The sequence below is a fragment of the Cyprinodon variegatus genome, unplaced genomic scaffold (assembly GCF_000732505.1).
Source record: "Cyprinodon variegatus isolate N-32 unplaced genomic scaffold, C_variegatus-1.0 Scaffold150, whole genome shotgun sequence".
Taxonomy (NCBI): Eukaryota; Metazoa; Chordata; class Actinopteri; order Cyprinodontiformes; family Cyprinodontidae; genus Cyprinodon; species Cyprinodon variegatus.
Window position 1 is genome coordinate 1,163,591 of NW_015150603.1, and position 17,274 is coordinate 1,180,864.

The 17,274-nt window shown below is 35.6% G+C and overlaps 1 protein-coding gene across 1 annotated transcript; it reads left to right on the forward strand.

Moving 5' to 3' along the window:
- The first annotated feature begins 634 nt into the window (after positions 1–634).
- LOC107086369 (prolactin-releasing peptide receptor-like) lies at positions 635–16,644 on the forward strand. The gene is made up of 4 exons (XM_015377261.1): positions 635–756; positions 10,639–11,108; positions 13,284–13,681; positions 15,383–16,644. Exons 2-4 carry the CDS (start codon positions 10,655–10,657, stop codon positions 15,608–15,610), a joined length of 1,080 nt encoding a protein of 359 aa, XP_015232747.1. The 5' UTR covers positions 635–756; positions 10,639–10,654; the 3' UTR covers positions 15,611–16,644.
- The last annotated feature ends 630 nt before the right edge of the window (positions 16,645–17,274 follow it).

Below are 17,274 nucleotides of genomic sequence, written 5' to 3' on the forward strand. Positions count from 1 at the left end.
GAGAAACAGTTCCAATATTATTTGATGGTGTTGTTATCACAATCAAAATAAAATTGTCTAGTTCTAAACGAGATTTATTTTTGTTTACACTTGTGTATACAAAATGACAAAATAATTCTAAGTCTAACTCTAATCAGCAGGGAATCTATGATTGGGTCTCATTGCAATGGAGAAAACAAAACTAATCAAGTGATGACAATGTATCTCTCTAAATGTTTCTTGACATAAATCAGACTCTCATATATGAGTTTTTATATGATTAATTGTGTACCTGAGAACATACAGTGCAATTCTGTTCATTTTTCACATGGCTGCTCACTTTTCTACCCCCCTCTCACTCCTCCACAGGTAGGGTATATCTCTGCAAGGCAATCAAGCCTTTCAAATGCAGCAGGAAAAAAAACAGGCGTTTTCTTGTTTTATTTTCAGAGGAGGTCAAATAATAGCCAGCTGTTGGTCCTTTTTTGTGTGTGTATGCATGTTTGCATATGCAATGAGTGAAAAAGCAGACACAATAAAGGAACACATGTGGGAGGGTGCACATTTTGTAAGGATTTGAAGAGAGAGAGGTAATGTTGGTCTCTTCTCTCTCCCCTTCCCCCTGTCATTCTCACTCACTGCTAAGTGAAAAACACCATCTTCTTCATAGACTCGCCACATGGAGGAAGGAAGGACTAAACTATAAAAAAATAAGATTTTCAGAAGGATTTTGATAAAGTGAAGGGGCTCAAAAGGAAATCCTTCTATTTTGCCAAGGTAAGATCATTTAATGACATACTGCATAAAGGGACCTTTATGCATTTTGATACAAATAATTATTTAAGTGGTTATCATATAAAATAATTCATCTTAAATTAATAAGTTAGGAATACTATCATAAAATAATGATTGTCTATTTTGGAAAAGTCATAGTCAAATGTTCTCATCAGTACAAAGTGAGCCAAAAAGAAAAAAACTAATATCTTAAGCAACTATAAAAGCCCTGTTATTTGGCCAAATTTAATATGAATGCTGATTTTTAGTATTTGTTATGTTTGAATGTTATATCAATGCCTGATTTTTTTTGTAACATTTCAATGGATCATTACACAGGCAATGGACTTTTGCCAACAGGTGTGGAAAAATCTGTTCACTTGTTCTTTGTCGGTTTACCAGTCAGATATCTAGAAAATACATACAATGATAGCTACTTAAGTATACTTTTAAAAAGGTTTCAACACTTATTTAGTTATCCTGAAACAATCAATGTCCATGGTTATTTGATTGTTTAAAAAAATATGCACGGGAGAACAAAGCTGCAATTGCTGTATAAGTCCAGCTATATTTTTATAGAAAAATAACATAGAATGTCTCTTGTGTTGCATTCATATAGGCACTACAGTCACAAATGTTTTCACTTTGGAGAAAAGAAAAATTGTTTAGTTGTTTAAGCATGAAAAGCAACTGTGCACTCTGAGCTAATACTTTTAGTAAATTTGGAATATAACTAAACACTGCCGTGATCAATTCTTCATGCATGCAATTCTCAAGAGAAAAGATATGATAAAGCCCTAAGTTTTTTTTGTTTTGTTTGTTTTTTGCACATTATGTGAAATGTGTTAGTTCTTAACCAAAGCAAACAAACATTCAATGTAAGGTTATGTCTTACCTCCAGTAATAAAATGGTTAGCAGGTAAAGATAACATTTAAACAAAAGCTTAAATTTGCCCAGCTCTCTTGAACAAGTGAGAATTTATTTGTTTAACACATTGTCTACGTCTAATTTAAATTGGTGTCAAAATGTTGAGGGGTTAGAGTAGGAAAAACAGCACAGGCGGTTGAAGAAGAGGCTTGACGAATTGAAGGATTTTAATTAGAACAAGACAAAACCTTGTAGCAAGACACAAGGGGAAGAGGATATTGGACGAGGACAAAAAATCAGGCAACCCAACAGTTTTAGAGAGCAGTGTGCACGATGGAAGTTCCTTTCATGTGGCTAAGAACAGAAATGTTGAGATAAAAATTGGTCCTATTTTAGGTGGAGATCATGCACCTTAAATATGACCTTCTCAGTTGAGAATATCAGAGAGACTGTCAAGTTGAATCTTAGATTCATTATATAGACAACATTCAATTGCTCTCATTTGTATTTCACTTCAATCTGCCTTGTGCCTCCAGTTCCATTTGAATGCCTCGGTATTCTCAGGTTGACAGACATTTAAAATTCAGTCAAAGTCCTTAAAGCAAGGAAATGTCAGTGGAGTCACAGGGAGTTATAAAAAAAGTGAGAGTGAAGTATTATGAGAAAATAAGAGGGGATAAACAGGATGAGAGATGATCTACAGGAAATATCTTCCTGTTTTGCATTTTGAGAGTGCTCAAGTCACATCACGGCTCGCAAATTAGCTGTGGGGTCTGGATGATTTCCACAAAGGCCATGGCAACAGCGTTACTAAGCAAGGGTGGGTTCCTTCTCAGCTGTCAGATAAGGTAGATGTTGAAAGACCAGATGGGATCAGAGCAAATACTCCTGTTGTGAATAACAAACAAATTGACAATCGAAAACCCACTTCAGTCCTCCACCAGTCTCAGTGAGCTCTTGAAAAAGCAGTTGTTACTAACAAGTTTTTGATTAAAAACAAAAATGCATCTTACATCATCCGTTGCATTAGAAAGCCTATACAAATTTCAAATCTTATGCAGTTACACACAAATACACAACCATTATGAAAGCAAACCCACAGATGTGTGCAAAGAGGATAACTTTATTTTAACTGAAATATGCAGTACCATCTGCAAAGTCGGTTTTGTGCATCTAAACCATTTTTATATATAACAATTGTACTGGTAAAAGCAAAGTTGCACAATGTCAATAACAGTTGTGTGAGCTTTGATGTGTTACTTAAGAATTATTCAGTCAAGTATTGTGTTGCAGAGATGCTCTCAACAGCTGAACTTGTACCAGAACAATCCGATCTGGAAAGATTTTGCTGCTTTCAAGAGTCACACTCACATGTAAGAAACTACATTTATGACTAATAAATATTTATACAGTGTTTCTGAATGTTACTAAAGAAAAACAACTTGAAAAAACATGTTGTGCTTCTCTAAATGTTCTCTAATTTAAAACACAGAAGGAGGCCATCACTTTGTTGTTCCTACATTAAAGCAGCATCCTGGTTGGCTTGGACACTGCAAGTGTAAGACTGAAAGACTTTGTTCCCAGTTTCCTTAGAAAACAGTTAAGCTGGAAGTGGTTACATAATATGGATACTTAAATATTCAATCCACAAACCAAAGGACCACACAGGGATATTTTATTTTCCAATTTAATACACCAGCCAGAAATAAAATGCCAGCCTGTCCCCTGCAACATTCATGTACCACATAACGGTATCCCTTACAAAAGTATTCCAACCCCTTAATCAATTTTATACTTTTCAGACAACTCAATGCATGTTACTTTGATTTTAAGTGATATGTATTGACATTAGTGAATAATTGTGTTTTATAGAGGGAAGACTTAAAGCCAGATCTTAAAAGATTACAAAAAAATGCTTGTTGCATGTTAAGACGTGGAAGCAAGTTTGGTTCCACTCATTAAAATATGCAGATTGCGTGCTCTACAGGAATATGCTGGTGAAGATTCTCAGTCACCGAGGTCATAGCCATTCCAAAAAAGTTGAAAAACAAACCCCTGGACTTTGTTTTCCAAAGTTGAAGATGTTTTGCTTCCTATCCAGGAAGCTTTTTCAATTCCAAATGTTTGAATTAGTGTTGAGTTCCATGTTTTATAGAGTATCCAACAGAGCTTTGGAGAACAGATTTATGGCTTAGAAAACATGCAAATTGAACCAGAAGAACAGGTTCACCCCTTAGTAATTGAAATGGGAAACGAAACGTCTTAACAATTGGAAAACAAAGTCCAGTGGTTTGTTATTTTATCTTTTATAACATTTTTGGAATGCTCTACAGGAAGTTTGAGAGTGGACGAAAAGGATGATGAGGCTATGACAGATGAGGTTGAAAGCCTAATAAGATAGAAATTGACTTAAAAAAGTAGGAGGTTGTCTTTGTCTGGTGATTAACACCATGGCCCCGCCCCCCAATCTCGACTCAAAAAAGGAGTCATAGTGAGATAGATCTACAGCAGATAAGAGATGCTAAATGGGAGATTTATCTCCTCAAGCTCCTCTCAGCAGAAATTTATCTAACATACAAGGTCAACCAATAATAATTTAAAGAAAAAAAGAAAAGAAATTACTATACTATGTGCACAGTTATGTTTTATTAAATCCAATTTTAAATAATAGACATGCCCACTTTCTCCCCCAAGTCTTTTGCATGCTCTTTTAACATTCTATTTGATTTCTATTAGTATTTCACTATATTTTATTTCAATATTTTTTTTTATTTTATGCCATCCTGCTGCATTAATTTGTTCTGACCTGCATTGATTATTTTTCTGTATTAATATTATTCTACTATTGTTATTATCTCATGATCTTAATATGTTTACATGTGTACAGAATCTTCCATCCTCTAGCATAGCACCGATTCCTTCTTTGTGGCAACAATGGCCACAGATATTTTTGCATGTCAGTTTGCGCTTCCCTTTAGGAAGTACTGAAAAAAGACATTAAAATTGAGGCTGCAGTTGAGTCTCATATTTGGAAAATTGATTTTCTAGTTCAGGATATTAGTGGGGGTTTTCGTGTTTGTTATTTGAACATAATGTTTTGGAGCCTGACATTTTTGGTTTGTAACAAAATTAAAAAGAGGTATAGATAGTTTGGACAGGCACTGTATCCCTAGTCCCATACAGATTTGATCCACATTTAAATAGTTTCTCCCTCCTGCAAGGTTACTTTATTTATACAGCTTTTTCAGTAGCAAGGGAATCCAAAGAGCTGTACATAATAAAACAGAATAGTGTAGAATATAGTAGATTTCACCATTGTGGGACAATAGGAATTGTGAGGAAAACATACAGGAACATTCAGATAGCCAGATAATTAAAGAAGAATAAAATGATTGATAATAAAATAAGTTGGACTTCTAATTTAGACTAAAATATTTAGACTTGCACAGTCAAAGGCCACTCGGAACAAATCATTTTAAAGAAATATAGTGTTTTAGCAATTTTACAATTTTCTGCAAGTTTGGTCCAGATTAGTGGAGCATATGAACTTGAAATTCTTTCTCCATGTTCGGTCCTGGTTCTGCGTATGCAGAGTAGATTTGAGCCAGAGGACCTGAGAGGTCTGGGGTCGTTGATATACTGCGATGTACTGTATTTTGAGCAAACCCACTCAATGATTTATAGACTGGACAGGATTTGTTTAAAGTCTATTCTCTGAGATGTTCCACTTTCCTAATATTGGTGTAGACCTGGGCAGCAGCACTCTGGACCAACTGAGGTTGTCTAATCAGCTTTTTAGGCAGACCTGTGAAGACACTGCTGCAGTATTCATTTCTACCAATGAGTAACCCCTTAACTTGTTTTCAAGATCCTGAGGAGATATTAGTCCTTTAATCCTGAAGGTGATAGAAGAATGATTTGACAACATTTCTATGTGCCCCTGAACCTTCAGGTCTGACTCCATCACTAAACCAAGATTTCAAGCTTGAGAGTGGTTCCTACAGTAGTGGTATTAACCGCGGCAATCATGTGCAAACTTTTGAGGACTCTTCATTTGATCCAAAAACTATTACTTCAGTTTTGTTTTGGTTTAGCTGAAAAAAGTTATGGCACATCCATGTTTTCTTTTCTGCATTTAAACAGGTTAACCCAGTGACTTGTAATGTATAGCTGTGTGTTTTGTGTATAGTTATGATATTAACTATACTGTGTTAATAATCTGTGTTGTGGCAATTGATTTTCAGAGATGCGTAGTTCAACATCTGTGTTAGGGGGAGCATGTAGATACTAAATAGTAGGGGTTCTGATATGGACCCTCTGGAAATGCCACATGTGATTTTTGTGGTCTGTAAAGAAAATTAGGTGCTCAACAGGGTTGAACGCTCCACTAAGGTTCAATAATACCAGCATAGTGGTCCTTCTGCAGTCTGCATTTTTAAGGATGTCATTGGGCACTTTGAGTACTGTGTTGAGCATGGAAGACTGATTGGAAGACATTAAATCAACCAGTCATTGTTAGGGAGGTGCTAAACTGCTAAAACATAATGTTTTTAATGATCTTATGGTGCAAACCAATCTGGTTCATGTATAATCTTTTCAATGACTGATTGTATTCAGAGGATTAAGAATTTTCCCCGCTGATATCAGAGGTCAAGTAAGCTTTTTAAGCTGGGAATTATATTCATTAGGGGCCAAATACACATTAAATGTATGATTTTGTATCACTGAAAGTGAAAGAAATGTTACTTATCTAACTGCCTCACTGCAATGACTTGATTTCCATTTTTATTTTTCATACCTGAGCACATTTACTTCAAACATCTAGATTTAATATAAAGAATGCATCTAAGTTTTAATAGCACATTACATTGAAAACATGGGTATAAGTCATAGTTTTGTTTTGAATACATGGAGCAGCTTGACATAAATGAAAAGGCTTCTAAGCAATGTGAAAAAAACATTCTAAATACAGATGATATTTGCTCTGAAGCCACCACAGCTGTTTGTTATTTCATTAACTGCCAAAACCTAAAGGCCACAAGAAGATGGGGATCAGCAACCTCAGCTCTGTGCCCCATAATAATTGACTTTAAAAGGCGTAGAGAAAAATGTCATCAAATACAGAGCCACAATAGTACCAAGGCACATATACTGCTATCAGAAAAAATATATATATATCAAATTTAGATAAATATGGGGGGGGGAAGTACATTTTAAATCCAAGTTTGTTAATATTAGATTAAAACTGTCATAGTAATATAATTATGCCTTCAATACTAAATCTCCTCCCATATTGCTTTAGAAAAAAGGTTATTTGATTAAGATTTTCATGCATGCCTCCACTAATTAAGAAGCTCTAAATTGATTTTGATGACTTGAAAGAGATGATGTTTCTCTTGGCATAATTACTGCAATTCAATTCACTTTATTTATATAGTCCCAATAATAATACAAATCATCTCAAGGCACTTTACAGAAACGATTAAATCAAATCATACAGTTAGATTAATTAAAAAGCCAGCTGATTGCAAATTCATTGACTCTGCAGGATCAGGACTAATATTGCTCTGATTTACATAAAGAATAGCATAAGCTGATATTTGATCTAAGACCATATCATTTCAGAATTTATTACAACTTTTAACATTATATTTTCATTATATTTTCCACTGGCATGCACTATATATCTAACAGCTGTTTGCAGCAGCAATCAGAAAAGTGCAGATAGCTCTGGGGACAGGAGGACATTTGCACCTCATATTTATAACAGCCTTCCCTATCTCCCCTACCTTCTTAGGGTCTTAATAATAATCAATTATAAATTAATTGATGTTCAGTTACTGAGACTAATTTACATGACATGGTGCACTAAAAACTCGTGAACTGGTGTGTTTGAGTCGTATATGAATGTGCATATAACAATGAGAAAACATGTTCCTGTTAACCTTCTCAGTTTTATACAGAATCCACTTGCATGGCTTACTTTTCTGACATGATCATACCAATTTTCTATATCAATTTATATAAAATGTATATATTTGCATACAATAAATACATTATATATATCAACTTGTGAAACATCGAACTTGTTTCTTTGTTCCTTTATTATAAAGGATATATATAATTTATAATTTATCACATAAATATATTGCAACGTACTTGTCGTACCATAGACCCTGGAATAGTGCCAGTTGGTATGAAATGTTGACAGAAATGTAGTTATTTTAATTAATTTATTTATATATATATATATATATATATATATATATATATATATATATATATATATATATATATATATATATATATATATATAATTTAAATTGTACAACAGATTAAATCCACTTTGCAACAACTCAGGCTAGCTCTCCCGACTTGTGTTGAAACTCACCTGATGCACAGGTACACTTCACAGACAGCTACTTGCAGTCAACGTCCAGTATGCCCTTTCTGTGGTTTGTTCTCTTTTAGTAACTGGTAAAAAGATATATTTGGGTCACTATTTTCATGTCAAACCTGATGGCACACCATACGGATGACCTCTTGGAAACACAGGGGACCAGAGCAGCTATATTGAAACATCTGTGACGTCAACTGCAACACATCTATAGATTCGATATAGGACTAACTTGTCACAGTCACATTTGAGTGTAATCTCTGGCAATCTCTACAGTCACCGGTTTGTCAGCTTTGTGCTACCCTAACCTGCCTCCATAAATGAGCGACCTGCTCCTATGTAGTTACAAATAGCAATTACTAGGGCAACGCTAAACATAAAGGTTGAAACTTTCAGTTCGTAGATGATAATAAATAATTTCTATAGTTATTACACATTGTGGCTTTAAAAACTAAAAAAATCGACAAATGACTCTTACTCCAGAAGGGTTGCAGAGCCGAGAGAATCTACAGCAGTGGTCCGCAACCTTCACAGTCGCGTAATTCTCGAACTCTCGAAAATGATAGGTATTTTTTGAACAACAGTTATAAAGACATGCTTGAGTAAAAGTCATGTCTCATTGTATTACATGTGTTCTGCATCATGTCAACCACAAATGCAGAAAATTTCAGACCTCTAGTTACAACAGTTCCAGATTCGTGGGGCTTGAACTCTTGGAGTCGCCAGCGTCTCTTAAAATTTCCAAATGTGCCAAATAATGTATCACACATGTAATTTTGACTTAGAGTTCCTAAGTTATTTGCTTTTCCAATTTGGGTATGCAAAATAGAAAATATAAAATACAAATATTGAAAAAAAAAACTATAAACCATGTCAGAGACTCTGCATCAAACTGACCATATCGATGCATTTTTTACTCCAACAATGTTTACATTTGATCACTGCTGCACTTCAAGAATTGGAAATCTCATGAGAGCTGTACAAAAAGAAGTTTCATTCTTTAAACACGCTGTGTATAAAAAATGACAATAAATGTTGTCTAAGTCTAACCAAATTTTAACAATCCTGCTACTCAATCACACCTTGGCCCTTAAGACTAAGTCAGTGTAATGGCAACATGTAAAGCAGTTAGGGTGTAGTAAGTTGGCTTTATTTCGCTCTTTTGTTCGTCTGAATGCCTCTCATCACCACTACGCCATCGTTATTGAATGCAAACAGAGTTGTTTCAGCTTGTTACTGTACATCAGAAGCGACTAGCGGGGAGTATTGACATCCGTATGTTGTGCTCAATGATATCACATAGTTTACCGCGTCAACCTGGGTCTGGTTTTCCCACAGCATGCTAATCAGAGCCAAGGCAATGCTAATGCTATTTGCTTGCTGAGTCATTTGACCCAGGTAGATATGCGTCAGTGAGCTGTTCCCACGTCCACTAAAAGCAAATTGTTCCTTGTTGAACAATTGAGTGAACTCATCCTTTGGAAATTGTCCTTCTACCTTTCCGTAAGCCAATAGGTGTTTTTATTATTGTTTGTGCATCAGAATGAGGACCACTTTTTAGATTTCACCACCAAAGTGAGTACATTTTGCTTGTCCTCACTTTGTCGGTAATGGGTAGGTTTAGGACATGCAGGCATGTATATATGTATGCATGCATGCATACTTTTATGTATGTATTTATATATGTATTCATACATGCATGTATGTATAAGATCAATGCTAAGGATTAGGGACTCACTACTCCATAGTTTTTCTATCATACGATTGTCTTTAGAGGGACAGAAGAAGTTGAGTCACACAGCACAATTGGTCATTGATGTCCAATAAACACAAATTATAAAACTTATGTTTATTAAGTCCCTGTACACAAGGCTCCTTGCAATAAGAAGTAGATGCCTTAGAGAGATCCTTGGACAAGATAATGAAGAAAGCTAATTTGATTGTCTATGTGCTATTAAAGAGCAGAAGTGATATTTGAAGCTTTAACAAATGAACCAGATAAATTACGATGTAAAGATTAGTCAGTGGAAATCACTTTACCTAATAGGGTTGAAAATTGCAGCTGTTTTCTGGTCTCAAACTATATTATAGCATTTCCCATAAAAGGCGCTGTAATGCATTCATCCACTTCTTTCCCAGGGGTCCCGGTACACTCTATATTGCATGTCAAGCTGCCTTTTTGGGTCATACATTTTGATATATATATATATATATATATATATATATATTTATTTTATTTTATTTTTTTTTTTCAAGTAAGAATAATTTGGGCCTAGCAAAATACTGAACACATATTATTTTCTTCAAGAAAAAAATAAAAGATTTCCATGGGGCTGTGTGAATTTTGGTCGTAGGAAACCTATAAGCCATACGCATACACCTTAGGAATTTGACTATAAAAGGCAAACTAAATGCTCCCAGCTTGTATCCTACATATAAACCTACCTCAAAACATTATATGTAGCCAAAATTATTATTTATTTTTTATATTATTGTATGTACATCTGCACTAAATTGGTTAAACTTTTTGTTTTCTCAAAAGCCCTGATGTGAAATCAAATCACAAATCTGCTGACTTCACATTTAGGTGCTTCATAATTCATTGTTTCTTTCTTTTTAGGTTTATCTGCCTAGACATGGACATCTTTATGGATAAGGATTTTGGTGTCGGTAACTCCACACATTCAACGGGGGGAGCGGATATCAACAAAGGCCAAGGACTCAATCACAGTGACCCACTGGACATGTTTGTTGGCATGGAGCTTCTTCAACGATTCAAACCTCTATTTATGCCTCTGTACTGCCTGATTGTGGTTGTTGCAGGAGTTGGAAACTCATTTTTACTGGCCTGCATTATGGCAGACAAGAAACTCCACAATGCCACCAACTTCTTCATCGGTAATTTAGCGGCCGGTGACCTACTGATGTGTTTAAGTTGTGTCCCACTGACTGTATCTTATGCCTTCGACAGCCATGGCTGGGTTTTTGGCCAACCTCTTTGCCACTTGGTGCCCCTGCTTCAGTGTGCCACAGTGTTTGCCTCTGTGCTTTCACTTACTGCTATTGCTGTTGATCGCTACATTGTTGTAGGTAAATAATCTTTTTTTTAAATAGTCATCCATTTTATATACTCACTAAACATTATTACTCCAAACTTAATATTTTACAAAGCAATACATTCTCATAAACAATAAAACCAACAATAAAATAAAAACCAACAGATCTAATTCAACAACAAAATATGAGATTAACTGCTAAGCGCCCTGTCACACTTTGCCGATTTAGACAGCGTATGCCAGCGTTTTAGGAGATTCTGCATACGCTGTGTAAATCTCCTAAAACGCTGGCATACACTGAAATATCTATGCATTTTTTCCATTTTGGGAGTATACATAGTGTATTCATAATGATTTCAGAGCAGTTGTCCAACGAGAGACTAACTTATGTATAACGCACAGCAGCATAATGGCCCATAAAATGACTCACAAGCCAGTATCCTGAGGAGGGCAGTGATGCAGCAGATTCAGCATCATATCTGCTAGGAATTTTGTTGGTTGTGGCCGTGAACGCAGGGAGGATCCATCACACTCACCTTCTCATTCACCATGATGGGGATGAGGTCTGGAGGGGCTCTGATTATTTCCTCCTATTGAACCCCCTTCCATAAAAAAATGCTGCTAATACGTCGTTATACGGTAGCTGCACCTAGGAAAAACGTTCACAGGTCACATATGTTGACATTTGTTGGAGATAAGGTCTTGATAAATTACGCATGGGTTATGCACATGTTACTCGAAGGTTTTGGATAAGCTGGACACCACAACTTATGAGTAACCTACACTTATCTGTCAATGATCAGATAACCTACTTATGGCCCACTATTGAGCATACGCTGGTATATGTCGGGAAATTTTTAGCATGCTCAAATTTTTTCAATGTACTTGCCGTATGTCGACATGTTTTATCATGCTTCAGCAAACTTCAGTGTGCTCATAACTTATACAAAACGTACCCATAACTTATCCAACGTATGCCAGTGTTTTTGCCATATTTTTCTTGAGTCAGGCATTTGCTGTTTAAATCGTCAAGGTGTGACAGGGCCTTAAAAGACAGGGTAGACGTTTGTTTGCACCCTAGTAAAGGTATGTTAAGTCTTAAAATAAAAGCTTTTTATTGCACCACGAGAAAAAGAAATAAATGCCTTTTTTTATTTGATCCTGGACAATATTTTACAGTAAGGTGTATTCCAACCAGTTAGCATCTTAAGACCAGGCAAGACGAGACCAGATAAGATAAATCTTTACCCCCATAAGTTGATAATTTTGATTTTCATGACAAACAGTGGACTGTGTAAAGTCAAGGGTGTAGACAGAAACACAACTATCCAAAAATATGATTGCAAAAGATATATAAAAAAAAATACAAATGTATATCCAAATAATTATCATGTAAATCCACAATCCTAAACAAATGCAACCAACTGTTGACAGCTATCATATGTTGCAAGTTTGCATTTGTTACTCTGTGTGTAAGTGTACAGCTGCAAAGGTTTTGTTCAAGAGTCTGACAGCAGCTGGAAGGAAAGACCTATTGAATCTCTCCTTCAAAAATCATGGATGAAGCAGTCTGCCCCTGGAGGAGATGCTTTGCATGGGGTAGAAGATGCTGTCCAAAAGAGATCACAGGGATTAAGCACTGTTTAATTGTTGTCATGCAGCCACAATGCAACTATGTACTGCAGTTACCTAACAGTGAATGTTTGAGATTTTTTAGCTCCAGTAAACCCCCCCACCCCCACCCCCCCTAACTATTGTTCATACTGTAACAATAGTATGTGAGCTTATCCACTCTAATGATCAATTGCTAAACTCCTGGTATCTACTTCATGTCAACTTAGAAAATGATAGACTACAAATTACAGGTTGATTAAAAAAGCAGGTAAATGCAAAAAATATATATATATTTTAAAGTGATCAGTGTTTGTTGTTGTTTCTTATATTTTTAATATAAATTCTTTTAAACTTCAGTACAAAATTATGACACTAGAATAAAAGAAAGAATTCCTTTTAGGACATTTTGCACATCTTTACCATATTTAAAACATCTTTACCTCGGGTGCCAATAAATGTAGTCCAAGTATGTGTTAGGCTAATTTATCTGAATTAAGAAATAAAAAGTTATTTTTGATCATTACAGTTTATATATAGTGCACTAAAAATGGTTTAATCATCTATTGCTTTTTATGTCTTATTTTTCTTATCCTAGCTCACCCTGTTCGGAAAAGAATTTCTGTTTGGGGCTGTGGGGCAGTGACTATAGGTGTCTGGCTTTTGTCTCTGGCCCTGGCTGCACCTCCATCTCTCTACACACGCTACCTGGACCTTCGTCCAAGTGGGATTGACTTGGTGGTGTGTGAGGAATTCTGGCCTGATAGTGGCAATCTACGGCTGCTATACTCCTGCTTTATTCTGATAACCTCTTACATGATCCCGCTGCTGTCCGTCAGCATCTCTTACTGTGCCATCACTGTTAGCCTCAAGCGATATTCAGTTCCGGGTGAGCCATCCGGCAGTCAACAGCGCTGGAGTCGAAGAAGAAAAAAGACGTTTTCTCTGCTGGTTGCCTCAGTGCTAGCATTTGCCTTGTGCTGGTTGCCTCTCCAGGTAAATGCTGGAAACAAACAAGTGATGTTTTGTTTAACTGTCTTTACTCTTCATTATTATAAGTTTTTCAATCAATTGCTCCTTCTTCTGTCTGGCTAAGTTGAATTTCAGAAGATTATAAAGTCAAATTTGCATTCTGCTTCTGTTTCTATCAAGCAGCATAACATAAACTGAAACCGCAGGGAAGAGGCCTAAAATGAAACTTCTATTGCTAGTGAGATTAGATTTTCTGTATCATTTATCCCAAAGGGCTATCTTAAAGTAATGCAGTCTGCAAAGCTAAAATTATTTTCTTAATGAGCCATGAAGACTAAAAGATTAGGATTCTGTCACGCTAAGGGAGAATAAAGTCACACAGTGTAGTGGTTGCTGAACCTAGGATTTTGAGGTCACTGCTTCCCTCTTAGGAGGCGCTGGGCAGTTTCCCAGATCGTTTGGGGCTTTCAGTCTTTCAAAACTGCCCCCACGAGGCATCACACTTGGCCCCTACACTGAGTGACTCTCTGCAGCATGTCTGTGCCGTAGCCTTAGAGCAGCTGTCCATAATTATTGCAAGACAGTTACGATTTTTAATTCCAAACAGGCTGGTTTTAGCACATCAGACAGACAAAAGCATTGTTAGTACACTGGTAGAAATTATGGAATTGCAAAAGCAGTTACCAGAGGTTTCAAGTAACAAAATACAAATACTTTGTTACCTTATAAATTTTGTCTATCTATACTTTATTGGCGAAATTATTTTTTTGACAACTTTTTGCTTTTAGTCCTTACATTTTTTTTCTTGCAATAATCTATAGTTCCTACTCCTTAAATTTTAAAAATAGACTCTTTAGTTTTGTTTTATTTAATCTAGTTTTTTCGTTATTTATTTAAAAACAATAAAAATCATCAATAATTTGTTTCATCCAGACAATTAATTTATTTGTGGTTGCACCACATACTAAAATAAATGTTTTTTCTCAGATGATGCAAAATTAAATTTAACACTGTTGCCATTAGTTATAAAACTAAGAACATTAATTATAAGGAAGTAATCATCCAGAATTGTAGAAAAATGTTCCTTTAATTGGTCAATGCAGTAAAGCATCTGTCCTTAACCTGCATTACTTTTACTTTTGTACTTTTAGTAGTTTTAAAAATGGTATTTTTTCACTTTTACTTGAGTAAAAAGCTTAAGTTGATACTCTAACTTCTACAAAAGTGTTTTAAAACAGTAGGATTTGTGCTTCTACTTGAGTAATAAACCAATACTTTTGACACCTCTGGCAGTTACAGTAACCACCAGTCTCAACTATAGAAAGAAAAATATCTCTGGCCACACAGTTTTAACCTGTTTATGGTTGCTAACCAAATCTATCTCCTTAGGACCTGAGGATATATTTTCAAATGGCTACTTTGATTAGAAAAATGCATAATGAGAACAAAACATGCAAGAACTTCTTACAAAACAGTTTCTCTATGGTCTTAGGCTCACTAGGAAAATTTGCTAACTTTGGCCTTTAAATTAAACTCATTAGACTACCGGTATGTTAATATGCTAAAAAACATTATTTACTGGAGGGAACACGGTATGTGCTTCTAACACAGCTCCACAACGAAAGGTCTAAGGCATTTTTTGTATTTTATGAAATATTTACGGTTGTTTACCCTTCGGGTTTTTCTAACAAAATCTGACTTCTTCATGTGCTTTATATCACTCAGGTGCTGAACCTTCTGTTGGACTTGGACCCAGAATTCATTTTCATTGGAAAACGCTACATTAATGTCCTGCAAGTCAGCTGTCATTTAGTGGCTATGAGTTCGGCATGTTATAACCCTTTCATCTATGCCTCACTGCACAGCAAAGTGCGCATGCATCTGAAAGGCTACCTCTGTCCTTGCCACAGTGATCACAGGGAAATGGTTGAGGGAGCCCCATCCAGAAGCTGAGTGTTGCAAACACTCTAACACCCCTTGTCATGGGGAATCCATCTTTGCACACATGACTCTTTTAAAAATCTTAGTTAAAGGTCCTATAGCATGCCTTTTAAAGACTTTCAAAGTCAGCGTTTGGCACACATATGATAAACTAACGCCTTTAGGTTTGCGGATTATTAATTTGTTAAGATGTAGTTTTTTTTTCTTCTAACATGGAAGGAAACACTTGCTTCCACTATGAAGCCGCTTCTTTTTGTCTAGTTGTATAGTTCCAGCCACAACCCGTTAAAAGAAGGGTATTCCTGGAAAGGGCAGGTTGACACTTTCCTATGAAGAACAGTGTTGGCTGATGAATTTCAAAGGACAAGAAGGGGCTTGTGCTCAGATTGCAAAATTCATTGGAATCACTCAGACATGCATGAATCAGGCAAAAATATCACTGTGCATGGCTTTGACAAAGGAATGGCATTGCAACGTAATTAGAAATGGTTAAAAGCTGATTTTGCATGAAAAAGGCCATTTAATGTTTAAAAATATGAGAAAGTTCACAAAGTTTCAATGTTCATTTAAATCGTTTCCACTCATGAGTTTTAAGCTTTTATCAACTTAAAGGTATACAGTATTCTCTTGTGTCTCCCAAGACATAAGACGAACAGAAAAACATTTAAACTTGACTGTATGATGTTAGCCATGATGATCAAGTGCAGTACAACTTTAACAATCCGTTCGAATATTTGTGTGTTGACATTAAGCAGAGTCTTAAGCTTTACTGTAGAAAGCCCAGCAGAGGCGTAAACTAGTCCTGCACCCGAGAAAAGCCAGACCGAAAACAGATGCCAAAGGCTGATACTGGGGATTGTTACATTTGTCAAAAGACTTAAATGCACTTGCAGTAAAAACTTCAGGGAGATGGCCACATAATGAATTCCTCACAACAGATATGGAGTAAAAGCCAAGAAGAGAATAAGTGCAAATTAAGTATCTCTATTTTATTGAAGATATGGCAAATGTCTGTTTTTTCTTTTGCTTCGCTTGCTAGCTTACATGTCACCTTTTTTTTTTTTTTACAGATGAAGTGAATATCAAAAGGCTATTTTTTATGTTTATGTGATATGCTTTATTTAAATGACTTTACTTCACCTCTGTATCTGTAATATTCTGAAATATTTGTTTCTATTTGTAAATACCATAAGTTCTGAGTTTATGAAGAAAAATGAAAAAGTATGATGACAACACTCTTTAAGAAAAAAAATAACTCCAATGCTTGTATCGAAAGATCCAAGATTCAAAAGGCTATTAACTGACAAATAGGTATTTGGATGTTTCTGGAAAACAAAATGTTCCTGATTCTTGTTTTAATATTAAGAGCATGACAGAACAGTCACTCATAAGCATAAGCCTTGAAAGCAATTTTAATGAGACATTGTCAAGTATGAAAAATCATTTGAAAGTATTTAGTCTACATAGGTTATATCACCACCTGCCATTTGCACAGACTTTGTCTTATTTCTTGTTTTGTTGTTGTTTTTCCTAGAGGGACTCTTTTCAATTAAACTTAATAAAGGGTTACATAATCCTCCATCGTTAAACAACTGCTTTTACAAAATGTTCAACGATATCAGGATTGATTGTTCAACAGTAATCCAAGAAATGTCAGTTTGATGAAAGCTGGTAGG